Source organism: Castor canadensis, chromosome 2 (genome assembly GCF_047511655.1).
Source record: "Castor canadensis chromosome 2, mCasCan1.hap1v2, whole genome shotgun sequence".
Classification (NCBI taxonomy): Eukaryota; Metazoa; Chordata; class Mammalia; order Rodentia; family Castoridae; genus Castor; species Castor canadensis.
The window spans coordinates 5,097,537-5,118,718 of record NC_133387.1 but is presented as its reverse complement, the minus strand read 5'-3'; the positions used below and the strand labels follow the sequence as shown (position 1 = coordinate 5,118,718).

Genomic DNA, 21,182 nt, shown 5'->3' with positions numbered 1-21,182 from the left:
ATCTTTTTACTAGATTCTCATGAGGACCCCGAGAAAAGTTTGTTGTGGGAAAAGTGTATTAAGATGCCATTTTCTGCAGGTAGGTAGGATAGATGGACAGGCTAAATCTCTAGGACTTGTCATCACTCTCTCCACTGCTCCTTTGGTCCTGCTCAGCATCCCTGGGTTTGCCATCCATGTAATCTGCTGTGCCATTCCTCTCTTTCAACCTGATTGTGTCTACAAGTATTAAAACTTCTACAGTGTTCACAAAGTTCCATTCGTACAACTTTTAGTGTAAAAGAATTTTTTATTAACCAGTATTTTTAATTCCTTCCATCAGGTCAGATAACAAATCTTTTTAAGACAATGAAGTCTTTGGTCTGACACGTTAATATACAATTGATAATTTAAGTCAGTACAAAAGTTCATTATTTTTTAATCATGTTCCTGAAGAGTAAGTTATAAATCTGTGAATAACAATCCATTAAATTAACACTTCATTTGTACAAAAGAGAAATGGAAGCTCCTATCCTATTTAAGGCTAGAATTCTGCTGAAGTCACACACCCTTCCCCAGACTCTAGGGCTTTGTTCATATGGCTTATGAGCTAAAAGGAGTAGTATTCCAAAGCAAAACAACAGATTGTATGGATCACACATCATGACCTGAGGGGAAATTAGCACGTTCCCCCAATTTAAAAATATCTATAAATTACTTACGTGCAACAGTGTTACAGGTAATAAATATGCAAATTGTATTAATGGTGAAATTAGTTAACATGACTTAGTGAGAGCCTGTGGATGCATAGGTGTGAACACATCTAGCTTTACTGTCAATTAGACTATCATTTGTGGTTGAAGGCAAACACTGCACAAGGGATGTTGGTCTGACTTTTTACTGTCTGCTGACAGTATGGTTTCTCCTCAGCCCTTAATAGTAGTTCCTAGAGCAGGATTTCTCTTTGATGAGGAAGATCCCATGAGGCCCCATGAGAGCGTGGGGAAGTGAGGGAAGGGAGGAGGATGCTCATGATCACTGCCTAAAGCAACTGGGAATCCATCACCAAGCGCTCAGGAAGGCAGAGTATTTGAACCAAATCCTGCCCTTATGGGTTAGTGATTGCCCAGCCTGCTCCACAAGCAGCCCAGCTGGCTCTGGCTTCCGGAAGACAACTCAGAAACCCTGGGGTTTTGCAAACTGCAGGTGAATTACAGCAGACCCTGAGCCAACAGGTGGAGCACAGACAGCAAGTTACATCTGCTATGCCTGCACTAATATTCAATCTTGATTTCTTTGCAGGAGTCTTTTATGTGAGATGGGGGTCTCAATATGTAGCCGAGGTTGGCCTTGAACTTGCAATCCTCAAGAGCTGGGACTGCTGGGATTTACAGGTGTTCAGGATTCTTAACTCTTAAAAAACATCTTTGTTAGCTGGGTGATGGTGGCTTATACCTGCAATCCTACACTTAGGAGGCTGAGATCAGGAGGATCTTGGTTGGAGGCCAGCCCAGGCAATAGTTCACAAGACCCCCATCTTCAAAACTACCAGAGGGAAAAAAGACTGGATCAAGTGGTAGAGTGCCTGCTTTGCAAGCATGAAACTCTGAGTTCAACCACAGTCCCCCCCCCACCCCAAACCAATACCATTGTTTGATGAGTGAATTTACATTCAACTGAATAGGTAATATATAAATGAACAAACCCACAATAGCATAACTGTCTACTTCTTCCACAGAGTAACTCACATACATAGGTAACACACAGCATTTTTTTTCTTTTTTTCCTTTTATTCATATGTGCATACAATGTTTGGGTCATTTCTCCCCCAACATACAGCATTTTGACATGTAGACTTAAGGACACTGTGGGGTCAAGTTGACCACCAAGTACTGACACAATTAGCTCATCTTGGGATTATAAAACATAAACCCAATTTCCAAAATTTGCTTCCTCCACCACAATGTATTACCTGTGTACTTCTTGAGGTGCACGCTTGCTATTCTGGCCTTTCTAGACCAAAGTGTACAGTCTTCCCCAGCTCTCAGTTGGAAATAACTCATTTTAAGGTATGTCTGACTCTTCTAAACTAGTAACACGCAGTTCTAAGATAGTTTCGGGATTTGTTTATCACTTAATGAGGAAGGGATGAACATTTCACAGAGTTCCTTAAATAAGCTACCTTCCCTGTGTTGGAAAATTCTACAAAACCCAACCATTATGCACACCCACCCTGCAAGTGTGATATAGATCAAAATGCTCCAGTTGGCTGGGCACAGTCTTGGGAGACTGGGCCAGGAAAATCATGAGTTCAAGGTCAGTCTGAGCAACATACACAACATAGTGAGAACTTGTCTTTTTTTTTTTTTTTTTTGGCAGTACTGGGCTTTGAACTCTGGGACTACAACTTGAGCCACTCCATCAGCCCTGTATTGTGATGGGTTTTTTCAAGATAGGGTCTTGTGAACTGTTTGCCTGGGCTGGCTTCAAACCACGATCCTCCTGAGTAGATGGGATTACAGGTGTAGGCCACCACCACCCAGCTTGAGACCCTGATTTTAACAGTAACAAAAAGTGCTGGCATTGCACAGTTTTGGAAGGCAAAAAGGTAGCAGATTAGCAGGTGGCTCCTTATATCCTTCCTTATATAGAAATGATAGCTAAGCTGGGCTACTCAGGAGGCAGAAATCAGGAGGATCAGCGTTCAAAGCCAGCCCCATGCAAAGAGTTCAAAAAAACACATCACAAAGAAGGGCTGGCTGGCAGAGTGGCTTAAGTGGTAGAGTGCTGCCTAGCAAGCATGAAGCCTTGAGTTTGAACCCCAGTACTGCCAAAAAAAACCCCAAAAACCGAAAACCCAATTCTACACATTTTTCAAAGTCAGTCTCCTAAAGGAGTTGCAGAATACAGATGAGAAATGCGTTTAAACTTTCCTAAACAAATGAGTGCTCACCTGAATTCCAAAAATGTGTCAGTTACGAATGTTCATTTTATTTAGTATGAATGTGTAAATTACTTAGTTTCAAAACAAGCTTAGTACCAAGTTTGTTATCAATCTTCAATGGCCAAGAAACAAAACAGTCTGAGTGTATTGTACTACTTTAAAAAATCCATTCTGTGCAGTACCACTAAAACAAAAAGAAAAAAAAAAGAAAAAGAAATTTATTCTGTGTAGAAATGCTGTGAGTTTAAAACTTTACAATCAAATCACTTTAGTCTATAAAAGACCTTTTAAAACTTGTATTATAGCTTGTAAAAGACTATTTCATGATATGTATCAACAAAATTCAACCCCACTTTCTCTGATAATAAAAAAGTGTTTTCTTAAACTGTTACTTTTTAAATGACGTGAAACTAATGAGAACTGGTTGGTGCTTTTAGAGTCATCTTGTTTGGAGAAGAATATTCTGTGCCTTACCACTTGTTGCCACGCCTTACAGAGATAGGGTCTGTAGTCCACATCTGTGTCAAAGGGATGTTTAAAGGCAGAAGGTCCTTCTGGCGAGACTGATGCTTTTTGCATTATACTTTGAGTTGTTGCAAAAAGAACCAGGCGATACTCATTGACAAGTTTCTCTAGGAGCTGAGCACATTTCTTCAGAGTAGACTCCTGTAAGTTAACACTTTCTCCTCCATTGACTCGGTCTATCCAGTAAAATGCTGACAGGGAATCCAAAATCAAAAGGCAGAGACAGGGGTGACTACAAAACATTGTTTCCAGTGAATAGAGCGTGAGGAGTAACTGGGTGCTGCTGCTGCAGTATACCAAAAACAATCTTCCAAGGCAGTGTTTTATTGTTTCTTCAGAGCTGTGGGATAGTCTATGCTCAAGAATTGTAACAAGCCGAAGCATGTCAAAGTGGTAATCTGTATCAATAAATAAGACTTCTACTTCCAGGCCACCTTCTGATTTTGGAAGTATACATCGTGCTGTTACATGATAAAGCATTTCTGTTTTTCCTGTTCCTTCTGGACCATGAAATTCGAGAATGTCACCTGTATAAAGTTTTAAAATGTCAGTCAACAGCACAACAATAGGCTACCAAATGAAAAGATTGCAAAAAGGTTTAGAAAGACATTCACTGGAGTGTGGATGAAAATCTAAATTCACTTGCCAAAATGGGTCTGACAAGCAAATAAAAATAAAGAAAGAAATTATTATTTCATCTCTGAGAAAAAGAGTCTGTTTTTAAAATTTTTGCTGGTGCTGGGGATCAAAGTCAGGGCCCTGCATGAGGTAGGAAGGTTCTCTACCATTGAGCTACACAGACCTAGCCCAGCAGCCAGCTACTACCTACCATCAAGAAAATGTAAAAAGCGAGTAAGAAGGTTGTGGGGCCCAGGGCAGTGTCCTGGCAGGGAGCATGTGCACTTCACCAACCTGGTGATGTTAGAGGAAGGACAGTGCTACAGACCCAGGGCCATTCAAAACTCTGCTGGTCACTACCGCTGTTGACTGTATAGTTCCACTTTTTCCTCTTCGTAAAGCATAGACTCCTGATTTGTGGCAGAAGGCAAGGGCTCCACCTTAAAAACCACCTTTCTTAGCCTCTCTTGTCAAGAGCCGTGCCCAGGTAATATAGGTGTAGCCGCTGAGATGCAAGTTGATGTCTAAGTTGTGCATGCTATTTAGGTGTGACTCTGCCCTGCTGTTCCTTGATGGAGGTGAAGCAACCATCTTGAAACAGTGAGGATGAAAGGTGCCGTTGAGAATGGTGAAGTAGATGACAGATGGTGCCCAGGCCTGGGATAGCAGCTACACACAGCCTGTCTCAATACCAGTGAGAGAACACATCCATCCCTGGGCAGGCCCTAGTTTGGACCTCTGATACACATGGTGGAAGCAGCCCCTGCATAGTTTCTCACACTGCTAACACTGTGAGTGTGAACTGCACACTGTGAGTGTGCAGTTTTCTCACTATGGCTCTCAGGCCCCTATATGCCAACAGTGCCCCTTCAACTCAAAATTCCCTCACTCATGTCCACAGTGCCTTTAGTTATGCTCTGCTACTGCAGCATCTCTTGGGAGCTGGGGTGCAGCTCAGTTGGAGAGCACTTGCAAGGCATGCATGAAGCCCTGGGTTTGATCCCCACCACCACCAGAAAAAAAAAAAAAAAAAAGAGTATCTCTTGAAAACTGTGTTCAACTACATTATAAATTATGCTCCTAGAATTATAAATTAAAGCCAACTACTCCAAATCTCTATCTAGGTTCTAAAAGCTCTCATTAAGGCCAGCACAAGCTACACAGCACACCACCTGGGAAACTATTGCTTCCAGAGCTCTGCAAAATCCGCTCTGAAGACTAATACTCTAAATCTTCCTATCTGTCATTATTAATTTACGGCTGAGCCACCTGACTGGAAACACTGTTTAAAATACAGATTCTGGTTTTTTCTTTTCTTTTTTTGGAGGTACTGAGGTTTGAACTCAGGGCCTCATGCTTCTTAGGCAGGCACTCTACTACTTGAGCCATTCCACCAGCTGTTTTATGTTGGGTTTTTTGGGGTTTTGGCAGTACTGAGGTTTGGACTCAGGGCCTACACCTTGAGCCACTCCACCAGCCCTTTTTTATGATGGGTTTTTTTGAGATAGGGTCTTGTGATCTATTTGCCTCGGCTAGCTATGAACTGCGATCTTCCTGATCTCTGCCTTCTGAGTCGCCAGGATTACAGGGGTGAGCCACCACACCCAGCTGTGTTGGTTATTTTTATTTATTTATTTTTATTTTCTTAATGTGGTGGTTACTTTTGAGACAGGATCTTGATTTATGCCCAAGCCAGTCTGAACCACAATCCTATTTGTGCTTCCCTATGTCATGACAGGTGCTTGTTGCCACACCCAGCCACTGCTCAGGATGAGGTCTAAAGAACTTTTTGCTTGGGCTGGTCTCAACCTCCCACATAGCTAGGATTACAGGCTTGACCCACCCTGTCCAACCTATAACCTATTATTATTAACAAACCATTGGATATTGAACATTCACAAGTAATGTAAAAGAAACCTAGGGTATAAAGTTACAATTTGGTAGGAGGGATAAATTGTAATGTTCTATTAAACAGGAGGGTGACTACAGTTGACAACAATATATTATATATTTCAAAATAACTAGAAGGATTTTGAATATTCTTACCATAAAGAAATGATAAATGTTTGAGGTGATGGATAGGCAAATTGCCATGTGATCATTACACAAGGTACAAATGTTCTGAAATAGCATATTGTACCCCATACATATGTACAATTATGTGACAGCTAAAATTTTTTTTAATGAACAATCTGGCAAGTTAACATTATACCATAAGAAAGTACACACAACTTCAGTCAGAGCTGGCAGAGTGGCTCAAACGGCAGAGCAAGTTTCAGGCCCTGAGTTCAAACCCCAGTACCACCAAAAACAAACTAACAAAAAAACTTCAGCCAAGGCTAGGAATATAACTCAGTGGTACAGCACTTGCCTAGTATGTGTGAGGCACTGGGTGTGGTCCCCAACACACACACACACTTTAGCCAATTTCTAATATAATCTTACAGCTTGCAACTCCAAATTTACACTGAAAAGAACTTTAAAAAATGATCCCGCCTCAAGGAGTAATTTTACATTAGTGATTGTTCCTGAGTACTCTCATTAACTTTAGCAAAGCTGTGTGGTGACGTGTCCACAGCACCAACTAACCTGTGAGGATGAGGTGAGGGGATTACTTGAGTTTGAGGCCAGCTTAGGCAGCACAGCAAGACCCATCTCCTTAAAAAACGCAAAAACCAAAACCGCTGAACATACTGACGAAGACTTCATGTGAAGCTGCATGTTCAGATGACTCTCTCCTACTGTATTACCAGGAACTAAGGAGAACCCTCCCCTAATAAGTCTTTCCTACTCCATGTTCCAGAAACAGTACACAGGATATGGAGAGTTAACAGCACCAATATTCACAGCACTGAGGAAATGGACAGTGGTCTGTGACAGTGAACCATACAGAAGCACGAGGGGAAGCCAAAAGAGAACTGCACCAAGTCCTTCTCTTCCTTCTCCTAAAGAAGCCAGAAGAGGCTGGCCTTCCTAGAGCACTTCCCACGAGAGAGGCTGCTTCACACCAGACTCATGTGGTCTGAACTCTGCAGTAGAAGAAGCAAACCTCACCGTTCTTCTTGGTCACACTACCACTCTGCATAATAATTGCTTATTTTCTTGGCTGTGTTTCCCATCAGCTTCTTTATGATTAGAACTTGAATATTCTAACCCCAGCACATAACACAGTATCTTCTGAATGGATCTTATCAGATTACTTTCTTCTCTCAGATTCTTTTGAAAGACATATAAAGAAGGAAAATGGAAGGCTGGTCATAGTGGTTTATGCCTATAATCCCAGCATTTTGGATCAGGACTGTGGTTCAAAGCTAGCCTGGGCAAAAAGTTGGCAAGACCCCATCTCAACAAATAAGTGGGATGTGGTGGTACATACCTGTATTCCCAGGTACAAGGGGAGATGTAGGTAGGAGGATCATGGTCTGAGGCCATCCCAGACAAAAGCAAGACCCAATCTGGCCAGGTGCTGGTGGCTCACGCCTGTAATCCTAGCTACTCAGGACCTGGGCAAATAGTCTGCAAGCCCCTATCTTGAAAATACCCAACACAAAAAAGGGTTGGAGATGTAGCTCTAGTGGAACACCGGCTTAGCAAGCACAAGGATTTGAGTTCAAACCCCAGTACTGCCAAGAAACAAAACAAAATAAAAAACAAAAATAAAATAAAAAGGAAAACATAAGCTGTAGCTGGTGATGGATAAAGGTCTAAGTCAATTTTGAAAGGAAACAGACCTGGTAGAGAGTCCCAGGTGGCAAGTGTGGCCATGCTTAGCAGATTCCTGCAGGTATGGAGGCCCTCAACTAAGGGTTGGCACAAAGACCCAGCACAGGAAGCACAGCAAGAACAGGGGCTGGCAGAGTGGCTCAAGTGGTAGAGCCCCTGCCAGAAAATGTGAAGCTCTGAGTTCAAACCCCACTACCAACAACAAAAAAGAACAGTAACAAACTAGTGCTGGCCTACCCCCTGCCCCGCTTCCCACACTTAGGATGTGTCAGGTCCTGAGCTGGCTCTGAACTGTAATCCTCCCCATCTCTCAAATTGCTGAGATTACAGGCATGAGCCACTGTGTCTGTAATGGTAAATCCCAGGGATAGGCTAGAAGTATCTATACAAATCAAACACATACATGAAGTAGGGATTTTTAATTCTTGTAACTCATACACGAATTTACACACAATCCTGACAAGAATTTAGTTTTCTGTGGCAATATGGATGGAACTAGATGTCATGCTCAGTGATGTAAGCCAGGCAGAGGAAGACAAACACTGCACATCCTCACTCATATGTGGAAGATAAAAATGTTGACCTCAGAAGAAGAGAGCAGAATAGTGGTTACCAGAGGCTGGGAAGGAAAGGGGAAAAGAGGGTAAAGGGCTGGTTAACAGCTCCAAGAATACAATCAGATAGGATTAAGTCTAGTGTTCTACAGCACAGTGGGATGAATATAGATAACAATAACTTATCTATAGGTTTCAAAATAGGTAGAAGAGAGGATTTTGAACATTTCCAACACCAAGAAATGCCAAATGTTTGATGTGATGGAAACGCTAATTTCCCTGACTTGATCTCACACATTGTGTACACGTATCAAAGTATCCCACTGTCCTCCATAAATATGCACAGTCCTTATAAGCCAAATTAAAAGAAAGAGACATGGAAAGTAACAAAGAGGAGCTGGGCACGGCCCAAGCAGTATAGTGACTGTCTAGCAAGCGCAAGGCCCTCAGTTCAATTCCCAGCACTACAAAAAGTAACAACAGCAACAAAAAAGTAACAAAGATTTTGCTTTTCAAAATAGTCAATGTATCTCTAAGTGTCACATAATAAAAATGTCTTACAGCCACTAGGATTAAAGACTTAAGAGGCTGGATGCAGTGATATGGGAACAACTTACACAGAAACAATACAGAGAGAACAGAAGACTCTCTGACGGGAGGGTATGAACCCAAAATTAAGAATAAAAGTCATGGGATGGGAGCATGGCTCCAGTGGTAGAGCGCCTACTTGAGAAGCACAAGGGCCTGAGTTTAAAACCCTGGTATTGCCTCCCCGAAAAATACCAAAAACTCAAGTCTTGGTATACATTCACAGAGTCAGCCGAAGATAGACAAAACTGTCTATCTTCATTTATTTACATAAATAATAAAACTTAAAATACACGAGTAGTTAGAAAGTGAATAGAATGGATTATTTTCATCATTATTATTATGAATTGCTATTATTATTTTGTTGGACTGGAGATGGAACCCAGGCCCTCACACATGCTAGGCAAGTGCTTTACCACTGAACTATACCCTAGTTCAGTGGATCCATTACTTCTTTTTTAAAAATTAGGGTGTGTTAATTAGACAAATAAAGACATTTCCATACATTCATATAATGTACTTTGATCATATTTATTATTTTGGGTTTATTAAATTAATATATTGTTGTATTGGGGGTACACTGTGACATTTAAAATATATCATAGTTGAATTCACCCCTCCATCATTCTCCTTTATCCCCCCTCCTCCCATATTCATTATTTTGAAAGTAAAAAAAAAATTTCAGTAGTAATTTCATGAAACTAGAGGATCCAATAACAATAATTTAAGAAACATAACAAATTCTAGGTGAATAGGGAGGAACTCCACAGGAAAAGAAAATTACTTAAAGGTGGGCACAGTGGCTCATGCCTGTAATTCCAGTTACTTGGGAGGTGGAGATTGGGAGGATAGTAGTTCAAGGCCAGCAAGGGGAAAAATTTAGCAAGACACCCCCATCTCAACCTACAGGCTGAGTGTAGTGGCACACACATGTGATTTGTAGGGACCTGGGAGGAGAATCACCATCTGAGGCTGGCCTGAAACACTACCCAAAAAACAACCAAAGCAAAACAAAGGGTTAAGGATATAGGGATGTGGTTCAAGTGTCAAAACACCTGCCTAGCAAGCTGTAGGCCCAGAGTTCAATGCCCAGTACCTCCAAATAAAAAAAAAGAGAAAAAGAAAAATACATGAAACTGGTCAAAAGGAAACTGTGAGACATCTTTGGATATTTCAGAATTCTCAGAATAGGGAAACAATGAAAACTTTGCCAAAGATTTGTTTATTTGCAGTGGTGGGACTGAACCAAGGGCTTATGCCAGTAAATGCTGAGTTACATCCCAGCCCCCGCCAACTATTTTCTTGAAGAGCAGTGGTGATCATGCACACAACTCGAAAAGACTGGACTGTCATGATGAAACCCTTATTATGTACAATTTAATATATAAAGTAAAAAAATGGAAAAAAGAAGTACCCAAAGGCACGTACCTAAGTGATTTAGCAAGGCTTTCTAAATCCATACATTAACTAAGAAATACCTGAGGTAAGTACATGCATTCTTTAGACCTTGGTTTGGCATGACTGAACTTGAGGCAAAGAATTTAAGGTTAAATCCTCGGTTGAGAGATTAATTCATAGATAACAATTAATGACAAAGCAGGTATAAAACATAACTGGGGACTGGAAACTTGGCTCATGTGGTAGAGAGCTTACCTAGCAAGTGTGAGGCCCTGAGTTCAAACTCCAGTACCATGAAAAAAAAAAAAAAAAAAAAAAGTCAGGTACCAGTGACTCACACCTGTAAACCTAGCTAGCTACTTGGGAGGCTGAGATCTAGGCAAATAATTCTTGAGACTCCCATCTCCAAAATAATCAGAGTAAAATGGACTGACTAGAGGTATGGCTCAAGTGGTAGAGCACCTGCTTTGCAAAAGTGTGAAGCCTTAAGTTCAAATCCCAGTCCCACCAAAAACAAAAAAACAAAAATACAACTGGGGAAGTATAATCTGCAAACTTACAAGTTATATATAAATATTATTATTAAAGTCCTCGAACTAAATTCCCTACAAATATGCTTAATGATGCTCAAACTAGTTTTACTGGTTTTATAAACATGTACTATTCAGTAAGATAAAAAATTGGGCTCAGACATTATGTTCTATGGAGAGGACCCTGGTCCTTTTAACTTTATTTAAAGTCACTGTCTCATATGTTCCGATAAGCTGTTACAAAAAATAGCACCCCTGTCCAGTCAAAGTACTGAATATGGTAACTTAGAGTTAAAAAAATAAATCTCTACAGTTTGGCACTTGAAAAAAATGAAACTAACTCAGAAAATCTGGAATGTTTGGCCCTGACAGTTACTCTTACAAATAGATGCTGTACGGAGTCAGGGTAACAGATTGTAGGAGAGTTATGAATCTAAAGATCCTTCAAAATAAGGAAAGAAATGCCAAAAAATACATCATCTTGGTACCAGCCTACGAAACATGTAACAAATACATTTAATTTGCAAATTATAGTCATGATAGTGCTGAAGAAGTATGAATTGGTACATGGTAATAACTACTATCCAAAAAAGCATCAAAAATGTTTACTGGGCACTAGAGACTCCTGGAACCCCTGAGCATCTTACTGCTTCAACCTAAGCTTCCCTTTAACAATTCCCATAACTAATGTTACTAATCATATAATCCCAGTCTTCTTTTTTCTCCCTATTGTGTTAGGAATTAAACCCAGGACCTTGCTCAGGCTAGGCAAGTGCTCTATTACATAAGACATGCACCCTCCGCCCATTAGCATTTTGTTTTTGAGAGAGGGTCTCCCTGACTTTGCAGAGGCTGGTCTTGAACACCTGATCCTCCTGCCTTTGCCTCCTGAATAACTGGGATTATGGACACGTATCCCCTTACATGGTTATAATTCCAGTTTTATATCTGCTATTGTTCCAAAGGGGTATTTGTCTAATTAGTTCCACAGCTCTAAGATATATGATAGGGTCAACTTTTTTTTTTTTTTTGGCAGTACTGAGGTTTGAACTCAGGGCTTCTCACTTAAGTGAACTCTTTTGTTAGTGATTAAATATGATAGTGTTTTTCAAAGTTTCTGTAACATAAAATTCTTTTCATAGAACCAGAGTTTGAACTCAGGGTCTTGTGCTTGCTAGATGCTTTATTACTTGAGCCATGTCCCCATGATATATATAATATACACAATATTCTTATGTAGAAGTTGTGCTATAAACCCCTCTTTTAACATATTAATGTCAGTTTTATAAGGTTCATCTTAATAATATGCTTTCCTATAGAGAAAACACAAAGGCAGTTTTTTCCTAACATATTTGATCAAACTTGTCTTTTATTATTGATATTTTAGCACTTTTTGAGTAGCAGCTCTGCTGCACTAGCAATAGTCCAGGGAATCCTTTGGGCCTCAGCCTCCCATTTGCTGGGATTGCACACATAGCATGTGCCACCACACCTGCTCCTAATTTTTTAATTGTTCAGTTTAACCTGTATCACCTCTTACTTGGAGCATATGTACACAGTACACATATGAACGCATGTAGACAAAAACTTCCTTTATAAAACTGCATTCATGACACTTTTTATTTAAAGTTGTGTTTTTACCTTGCACTGGAGAATCTTCATCAGCAAACAGAATTGGTTCCATTTCTTTTAAGGAACTTCTACCTTCAAGTCGGGCAAGAAGCTTCAAAACAAAAAGAAAGGAAAACTCATTACTTAAAAAAGTAAAATCCGAGAAGTCTACATTTATATGATTTTCCAAAATTTGTAAGAAAGACTTCATACCCTTGAGGATTTGGAGGAAAATATGAAAGGGGAAATACAACTTCGGAGAGATATTATGTTCATCTACTCCTAAAACATTTCATGTTTTGTTAACGTATGAAAAACTTTGGGTTTTAAATGAGTCTGTGCCCTTGAAGGAGTGGATAGGCAACTTAAGACATCAGTCCAAACTGCTAATTGCAGAGCATTTACCTTCGATACGCCTTATAATCCTCTTTCTCACAGGACTTACTGCACCTGTTATATACTTACCTGCTTCAATTTGCCCCATTTCACCTGGGGGGTGGTGGGGGACAAAAGGAAAAGGCTGCCAGCTGAGCTGTGTTTCAAGGTAAGTAAGAATCCATCATGGATTCCATCTATGGGCCACAGGTAGGTGTGCCAGACACGTGGGACAAGGGTAGCAAAGCACAGAGGTCATAGATAGCAGTGTTTGTAGACAAGTTGTAAGCTAATGTGAGTTCAAGAGCTTGTGGCATGAACAGAGGGAGATAGTACGTGAAGCCCTAAAGAGACCAACAGTCACAGAATGGAAAGTCTTAGGTGCTATGTTTAGGAGCTTTTGCTGGCTTATAGACAAAACAAGGGGTTTAAAACCAAGCGGTGAGAAGCAGTCTCCTATAGGTAAGGGCAGACAGTAGTGACTCCAGAACCAGCCTGCTAGGCCTTCCTGTGTCCCATAGTTCTCTGCAAAGTAAGGCTAACAGAGCTTCCTTTGTTAAGGATAAGAAGTGTTAAGAACGCTTGGCATAGAAGTAAGCACTATGTAATCAGGTGTTCTTAGTGTCTGCATTTCAAACATCATCCTCTGGACAATCTGTACTAGGGGACAGATTTGAGGAGAGTAAAACCAGTTAAGGTGAAAAGGCTGGTTTGTCTCACGGTCTGGAGGAGTGTCTGCACCATGACAAAAGTAGCTAAGATGACAAAGCAGAGAAATGTCAATGAAGGAAATGTAATTAAAGCTAGTTCTGCAGTCAAATCAGCAGATTTGACAACACCTCTCTGTACAACAAAAGAAAGAAAAATATAGCATATCACAAATAGGAATTAAAACAGTCACCTTTATTTGCCTTTTTCTTTTTTTTTTTAACTGAAGCCAAGGTTTGGAAAGATTTACTGAAGTGATGAAAGGTTCTACATGTTAATTTCACTAATATTTGAATGGTATTGTGTACAAAGCAAATACATCTCCTACAAATACAAATGTATCTACCTATGCCAGGTTAAAATGAAGACTACAAAGATGCAGACAATTAACCACTCTCACAGAACTTGCAAGCTAGTCTGTGTCCTGTAGATTGTAGTACCAAAGAGGGTGAAGATACAGTGCTTAGAGTTACAGTGGAGATTTTGTTTTTTTTTTTTTTGCCGCACTGGGGTTTGAACTTAGGGCCTACACCTTTAGCCACTCCTCCAGACCTTTTTGTGTTGCATTTTTTTTCAAGATAGGCTTTTGTGAACTATTTGCCCAGACCGGCCTTGTGCCGTGATCCTCCTGATCTTTGCCTCCTGATCAGCTACAAGCGTGAGCCACCAGCGCCCTGTTTAGAGTGGAGATTCTTGAGGGCATATCTGCAGTCAAAACTGTCCTTAGAAAAAGGTAAAAGCACTAAGACACTACTTGTACACTGATGGTATAAAATAGCACCTCAGGCAATCAAGTCAGTGGCAATGAAATGTATAAGCATACACTAAATTCTATTCACTCACAATAAAATGAAATGAGTTTTACTAAGAATGTTTAGTGTTATTAAATGACAACGCTTGGGTATACTTTTAAAAAATTCCTTGCGTGAATTTAACTAAGATATATTGTAAACACTTTTGTAAATGTCACAACATATCCCCAATGCGATAATGTAATAAATTTTTTAAATAAATTAACTTAAAAAAGAGAATAAGTAAAATAAAATGTGAAAGGAACAAAGTATTCCTTGTGATGACCTGGGAAGCATACTGTGTAGTAAATAATTTAACTATGCCCCAAAAAAGTTCTGGTCTTTGTGCATGTCTGCTGGCAGGTAATGCATAAAGAATGTCCTGCCTGGTAAGTGGCCTTGGCCTTGAGCCACACCAAACAGGCTAAGAATGTGATTTATGGGGATTTGAGGTTTAGGCCACATGGTATCAAGCTGACTATCTGATGGACTGGAGGCTGAGGTAGGCTGTCCACATGGCAAGGCACAAAGAAAGGCTCCCTGCTTGGCAACATTCTGTCCACTGACAAACATTGTTGCTAGAATTTAGCTTAGGTGACAACTCCACTGGAAGAGGGCAATTAGCTCTGTTTGGAATAGTTCTGGACCAGGTCCTATTATATCTCTTCTTTGGTTCATTTTAATCCTTGCACTGCTGTAAACCATAACCACAACTGTCACAGTTTTTCAGTGAGTTCTGTGTGACTTATTGAGCTTGAAGGTGGCTGTGATGGCTATTTATTTTCCAGTAGTACTAGGGAATGAACTCAGGGCTTCACACTAACTAGGCAAACACTATGCCACTGGAGCTAAGCCCCATTCCTATGATGGTTAGTTATGTGTCAACATGTGTTAGCAAAAAGATGCCCAGATATCTGGCAAAGTGCTGTTTCTGGGTATGCCTGCAAGGCTCTTTCTAAAGACACTAGCATTTGAAATCAATGAACTGAGTGAAAACTGATCCACACTCATTCATGTGGATGGGCACTGTCCAATCCCTCAAGGGTCCAAGTAGAACAAAAAGGCAAAGGCTGGGTTCTCCCTCTTCCTCCTCTTATTTATTTGCTAATAGGACTGAGCTTTGAACTTAAGTCTTTATGCTTGCAAAGCAGATACTCTACTGCTTCAGCTACACCTCTAATCCATTTTGCTCTGCATATTTTAGAGATTGGTGGGGGAGTCTCATGAATTATTTGTCCAGGCTGGCCTCGAACCACAATCCTCTCAAACTCAGCCCCTCAAGTAGCTAGGATTACAGATGTGAGCCACTGGCATCCATCTTTTTAACTTTTAAATATGTAATGCAGTTTTTATTTTATTGGTGGTACTGGGGTTTGAACTCAGGGCCTCATACTTTCTAGGCTTGCTAGGCAGGCACTCTACCACTTGAGCCACTCCACCAGCCTTGTTTTATATTGGGTTTTTTCAAGATAGGGTCTCACTATCTGTTTGACTGGGATGGCTTGGACCTGCGATCTTCCTGATCTCCTGAGTAGCTAGGTTATGCAGTTTTAAGATAAAAAAAAATTATGAGCTGGGTGCCGGTGGCTCATGCCTGTAATATTAGCTACTGAGGACACAAAGATCAGGAGGATCGTGGTATGAAGCCAGACTGGGCAACCAGTTCATGAGACCCTATTTTGAAAAGCCCTTTACAACAAGGGCTGGTAGAGTTGCTCTAGGTAGAGACCCTGAGTTCAAATCCCAGTACCAAAAAAGAAAAAATTAGAAGTTTTAGAGTCCAGCTTGAAGAATAAGACAGAAAAACTTTCATAGACAAGATGGAGCATCTGACATAAAATAACTGTTAAACGTCTAAAAAAACATGTACAAATTCAAGAGAATAATTGAGCCGGGTGCTGGTGGCTCACACGTGTAATCCTAGTTGCTTGGGAGGCAAATAGTTTGTAATCCCTATCTTGAAAATATCCATGACAAAAAATGGGGCTGGTGGAGTGGTTCAAGTAGCAGAGCACCTGCCTACCAAGTGTGATGCCCTGAGTTCAAACCACAGTGCCTCGACCCCGCCCCCGCCCCCCGCCAAAAAAAAGAACAGGGAAAGCACAAAATCAAAATTGCAGGAACTTTTTCTGTTAATTTTTCAGTGCTGGGCGCACTGCACATGCTAGGCAAATGCTCTACCAGTGAGATATATTCCCAGCCACTGCCTCAAAATACATGAAGCAAAACTAATACAGCTAAAATGAAAAACAGACAAATCCGTAATTATAGTTGGAACTGTGAAAGCCACTCTCCACAACTGAAAACTACTAGACAGAAAATCAGCAAGCATACAAAACATCTAAACAACATATGCAACCAACAGGCTCTAATAAACACAAAGAACAAACTACCTAGTAGCAGAATGCACAATTTTTTCAAGTACCCATGGAACAAATTCAATAAAATGGACAATGTTCTGGACTATAAGACAAACTTCAACAAATTTAAAATCTGAGAGCATACAGTGTTCTCTCTGACCATAATTGAAACTAGAAATAGAAACAGGAAAAATTAAAGGAGTTCTTACCAAATTTCTTGTATTTTCTCAGTGACACATGAAGCAAGGTAGGAAGTGGAGAGGAAGGAAGAGAAGGAGGGCATGAAAGTCATCCACCAAACAAATACTGAGTGCCTACTGAGGGCTAAATATTTTCTAGACACTGCACTAAAGGCGTAAGCCCAACCAACAACAAATGTTACTCCTAGGAGCCTGTGATGGCGGGGGTGGGAGGTGGGAAGGAAAACACCACATAAGTGTTAAGCAGCAGCAGGGTGAAAGAAGAAAGACTTGGCAGTAGGAAGTGCTGCTTTAAAACAGATGATCAGAAAGGGCTTCTGTGAGCTGGTGTTTGAGCAGAAAGCTGAAAAAGTGGTGAAAGGAGCCCTATGAAGTCCTGAGGCACTAGCAATCCAGGCAGTGTGAACAGAGGTACAGACTCTAAAGGTGAAGCTTACTGGAAAATTAAGGAACTGTAGCTGAAGAAGAGGGGGGAGAAGGTGGTAGACAGATCACAAGGATGGGAGATGAGATCAGAAGCTATGTGTGGGACTGAAGAGCAAGTCAGGAAGTGCAGGATAGGATTCTGATCTGTCAGTGATACAGGAGCCTGGACAACTTTGAGCAACAGAGGTTGCTTGTATTTTAAGTGGATTACTTTGGACACCACATGGGAAATACACTAGGGTAACAGAAAGGCTAAAAGCAGAGATCAGTTAGGTCACTACAATAAAGTAGGTGACTAGGAACAGGAATGGTCACAGTAAAGGTATTAACAATGATAAAACCCATGACATTCTCTGAAGGTGTAAGGAGACAGAAGTTGCTAATGAACTGAGCAGGAACTGATGTGAGACATGACAGAAAAAAGCAGATTCAAGGATGATTCCAGGCGTCTGACTTCTGCCACAGGGAATGAAATCACCATTTAACAAGATAGGAAGATGTGAGAAGCAGGTTGGGGTGTAGCCATGTGGTGGTTTAGGATGCATTTAGTTTCTCCCCCACTTTATTTTTTCTTTTGGAGACACTGGGGTTTGAACTCAAGTCCTCATGCTCACTGGGCAGGTGCTCCACCACTTCAGCCACCCTATGAGCTTTTTTTTATGTGACTGATTTTTTCAAATGGATCTCTCAGAGACTATTTGCCCAGGCTGGCTTTGAACCACGATTCCGCCTGAACTCTGCCTCCCCAGTAGCTATGATTACAGGCGTGAGCCACCAGTGCCTGGCTGCCCACTTTTTTAATTTTGAAAATTTTCAAACCTACAGAGAAATTATTAGAATGTTACAAAGAACACCCATATACCTTCACCTAAATTCACTAATTGCTAATATTTTGCCACATTTGCTTTAGCATTTTTTTTTTTGCTGATCCATTTCCTTTCAAATACTTTCCTAAGTATCTTCAGAAAAAGATATTCCCTTGCATAGTCACATTACAAATGTCAGTCACGAACAGAAACAATGTTCTTTTCTAATACATACTTCTTGACAGTTTTCTTGTATCCATATTCAATCAAGGGTGAGCAGGTCAAGTTTGGGATATCTACTAAACATACACGTAGACATGTCAAGAAGTAAATAGAACACGTGTCTGGATTTCAGGGATAAGGTCAGTCTTGCAGTAAAAAACTGAAATATTCGACAAACGAAATATACTGGATTGGCTTCCTGTTTGAAGTTGATGATTATAAAGCAAAATCAATCTGCCTACCTGTGATTTTCTATAGTAATAATCAGCTAAGTGGACAGAGACACAATAAAGACTGATAGTTGGGTTTAACCATGGTTAGGTTAAGTAGGTTAGAGGCAAATGAGGCAAGGAAACTGACAGCTTTCACAATGAAATAATTGTAACGATGGAGCATGGATTCTACTCTGTGTGAAGATAGAAGCATTGCTTTAGGTCTGTGATTACACAATAAATGCTAACCAAGCTGTGCATAGTAGAGCATACCTGTAATCCCAGCTGCCTGGGAGACGGAGGCAGGATGACTGCATGTTGAAAGCCAGCCCCAGCAAAGTTAGCAAGACTCTATGTAAAAAAAAAAAAAAACCCCAAAATTCAGGGTTTGGGGTTATAGTTCAAGTGCTAGACTGCCTGCCTAGCATGCTTGAGGCCTTGGTTTCAATCCACAGCACTGAAAATAATGAAAAAATAACTATTTGTCTTATTTAATATTTGCCTTTGGCAAAGTCATCCAGTATGTTTTTAAAAGAAAACTGCTGGATGCCAGTGGCCTATGTGGTTAATCCTAGCTACTTGGGAGTCTCAGATCCAGAGGACTGCGGTTTGGGGGCCAGCCCAGGTAAATAGTTCAAGAACTCAAGCACGAAGCCCTGAGTTCAAACCCCAGTCCCACCAAAAAACCAAGAAAAACAGGGCTGGCACAGTGTCTCAAGTGGTAGCGCCTGCCTAGCAAGCGTGAGGCCCTCAGTTCAAGTCCCAGTGTCGCCAAAACAAACAAACACACAAATCAAACTTCGGTCAGTCATCTCCTCCTGAGATTAATCTTCCATAGTGTCAGCGCCCCTCTTTTGGACCGCATGCTTTTACTATATGCTGTAAATTTTCAGGCGGCCTGGATTACTAGGTGCAATTACTAATTCTTTGGTGCAGAGCTGTGTCTTTCGTCTCTCACTCCTACTCCTTAGCCAGTTGCTGACCCACAGTAAGGGATCAACACTTGCTTGGTCCATTCCTGAAAGCATGCTTGCAGGGAACCACATGGCTCCTGTGGCTGTGTAGATCCGTAGGCCGGAGAGACCCTGCGGGTCCCCGTGCCACACACAGGTAGGGACGCGCGGATTGCAGAGAGGTGCAGCAATCTGCTCCAATCTCGCTTGTTCCAGAAAAGCTTCCAAAGGCGCTCCACCCGGAGGCCCTGCCTTATCCTGGCTTCTCTTGCCATCTCTATCTAACAGCAGTTAATTACCTGCAGGTTTTAGGCCGCCATCCTCGCGGGCGGGCGGAGCTCCCGCGTTTTGCACCCGCCGAGGCCTTCAGGCGCTGTCACTAGCGGCCTCCTAGCCCTCGGAGCCACGCCCTTGGGAGCACCTGGGAGAGCGGGGAGGGGGTGGGAGGCGTGGGAGTAGGAGAGGGGGTGAGGGTGGGGATGGGAGGGTGGGCAGAGCTTGGCGTCCTTGGGGAGCCCGGCAGGCTGCCGCGCGGCTCCGGGCTGTCCCAGTTTCCTCGCCCCCCTGCCCGCAGCGGCCTTGCTCTTATCTCCCTCGCTCCCACCCGGCGGTTCTCACCTCGGTCCCAGACTCAGCCCTACAGAAGTCACTACACATCGCCACGAAGACTGAACGTACGGGAAACTCAACTTTCCCGCCACCAAAGCCATTTACCAACAGCGCGGGAGACGCAGCCAGTCAGACGCGCCGACCGTCGACGCGGAGCGCGCGCATGCGCATTGCGCCGGCCCCGCGGCCGGAGAGGCGGTGAGCATGCGCAGTAGGCCTGTGGGAACGCCCCCCCCTCCCCTCCCGGTGACGTCAGTATCCCGCGACCCCAATCGGTCTCTCTTCCGTCTCGGTAGAGACACCAGCGAGCTAGTGCGTTCATTTTCGTTTCTGTTACGAGCTTAGGTTCATTCGAATTAGGCAAAATTAGCATCGCTTGTTCTTCACATTTTTATTTTTAAGGGATTTAAGAGTGCATTTTAATAATAAATTTACTGAGCTGGGCATGGTGACTCGCCTCTGTGGTGCCAGCAGCTCGGCAGGCTGAGGCAGGAGGGAGGATCCCTTGAACCCAGGAGTTCGAGACCACGCTGGTCAAAAAATATGGCGAAACTCCCTCCAACAATCAGTTCTCCTTTGTCTGTTCTTGGCTTAAAAACCCCGACTGCTATATGTGTAATTCGTACTAATTTTGTTTAAAAAAAGAAAAAGGGAACTGGAGGTGTGGCTCAAGCTGTAGAGCGCCTGCTTTGCAAGCGTGAAGCCCCAAGTTCAAATCCCGGCTCCACCAAAACAACAACAACAAAAACCCGTATATACCGAGCTTGTGGGTTTGTCAAGTTCTTTGACCCGGGGGATGGGAGGGGGTAGGGGGGTGGTGTGTGGGGGGGGGGGACAGAAATCTATTACTATTGGTTGACAAGTGGCCATTTGTTAATATAGATGCATACATAGAACATTTATAACTTGTATTTTTTTGTGTAGAACTGAGGACTTTCAGTTCAGCCACTGTGATAAAATAAACTACTCTTGTATAAGTGACCTAATCTGTGGTATTTTATTACGACAGCCCTGACATACAAATATTCCAATTAATAAACTTAAAATGAG

The 21,182-nt window shown here is 41.8% G+C and overlaps 1 protein-coding gene across 1 annotated transcript; it reads right to left on the bottom strand.

Annotated features, from left to right (window-relative positions):
• Positions 1-2,330: 2,330 nt before the first annotated feature.
• On the bottom strand, positions 2,331-20,309 carry Xrcc2 (X-ray repair cross complementing 2). The gene is made up of 3 exons (XM_020167384.2): positions 20,142-20,309; positions 12,501-12,582; positions 2,331-3,975 (listed from the first exon to the last, which is right to left on the bottom strand). Exons 1-3 carry the CDS (start codon positions 20,178-20,180, stop codon positions 3,257-3,259), a joined length of 840 nt encoding a protein of 279 aa, XP_020022973.1. The 5' UTR covers positions 20,181-20,309; the 3' UTR covers positions 2,331-3,256.
• Between the last annotated feature and the right edge of the window lie 873 nt (positions 20,310-21,182).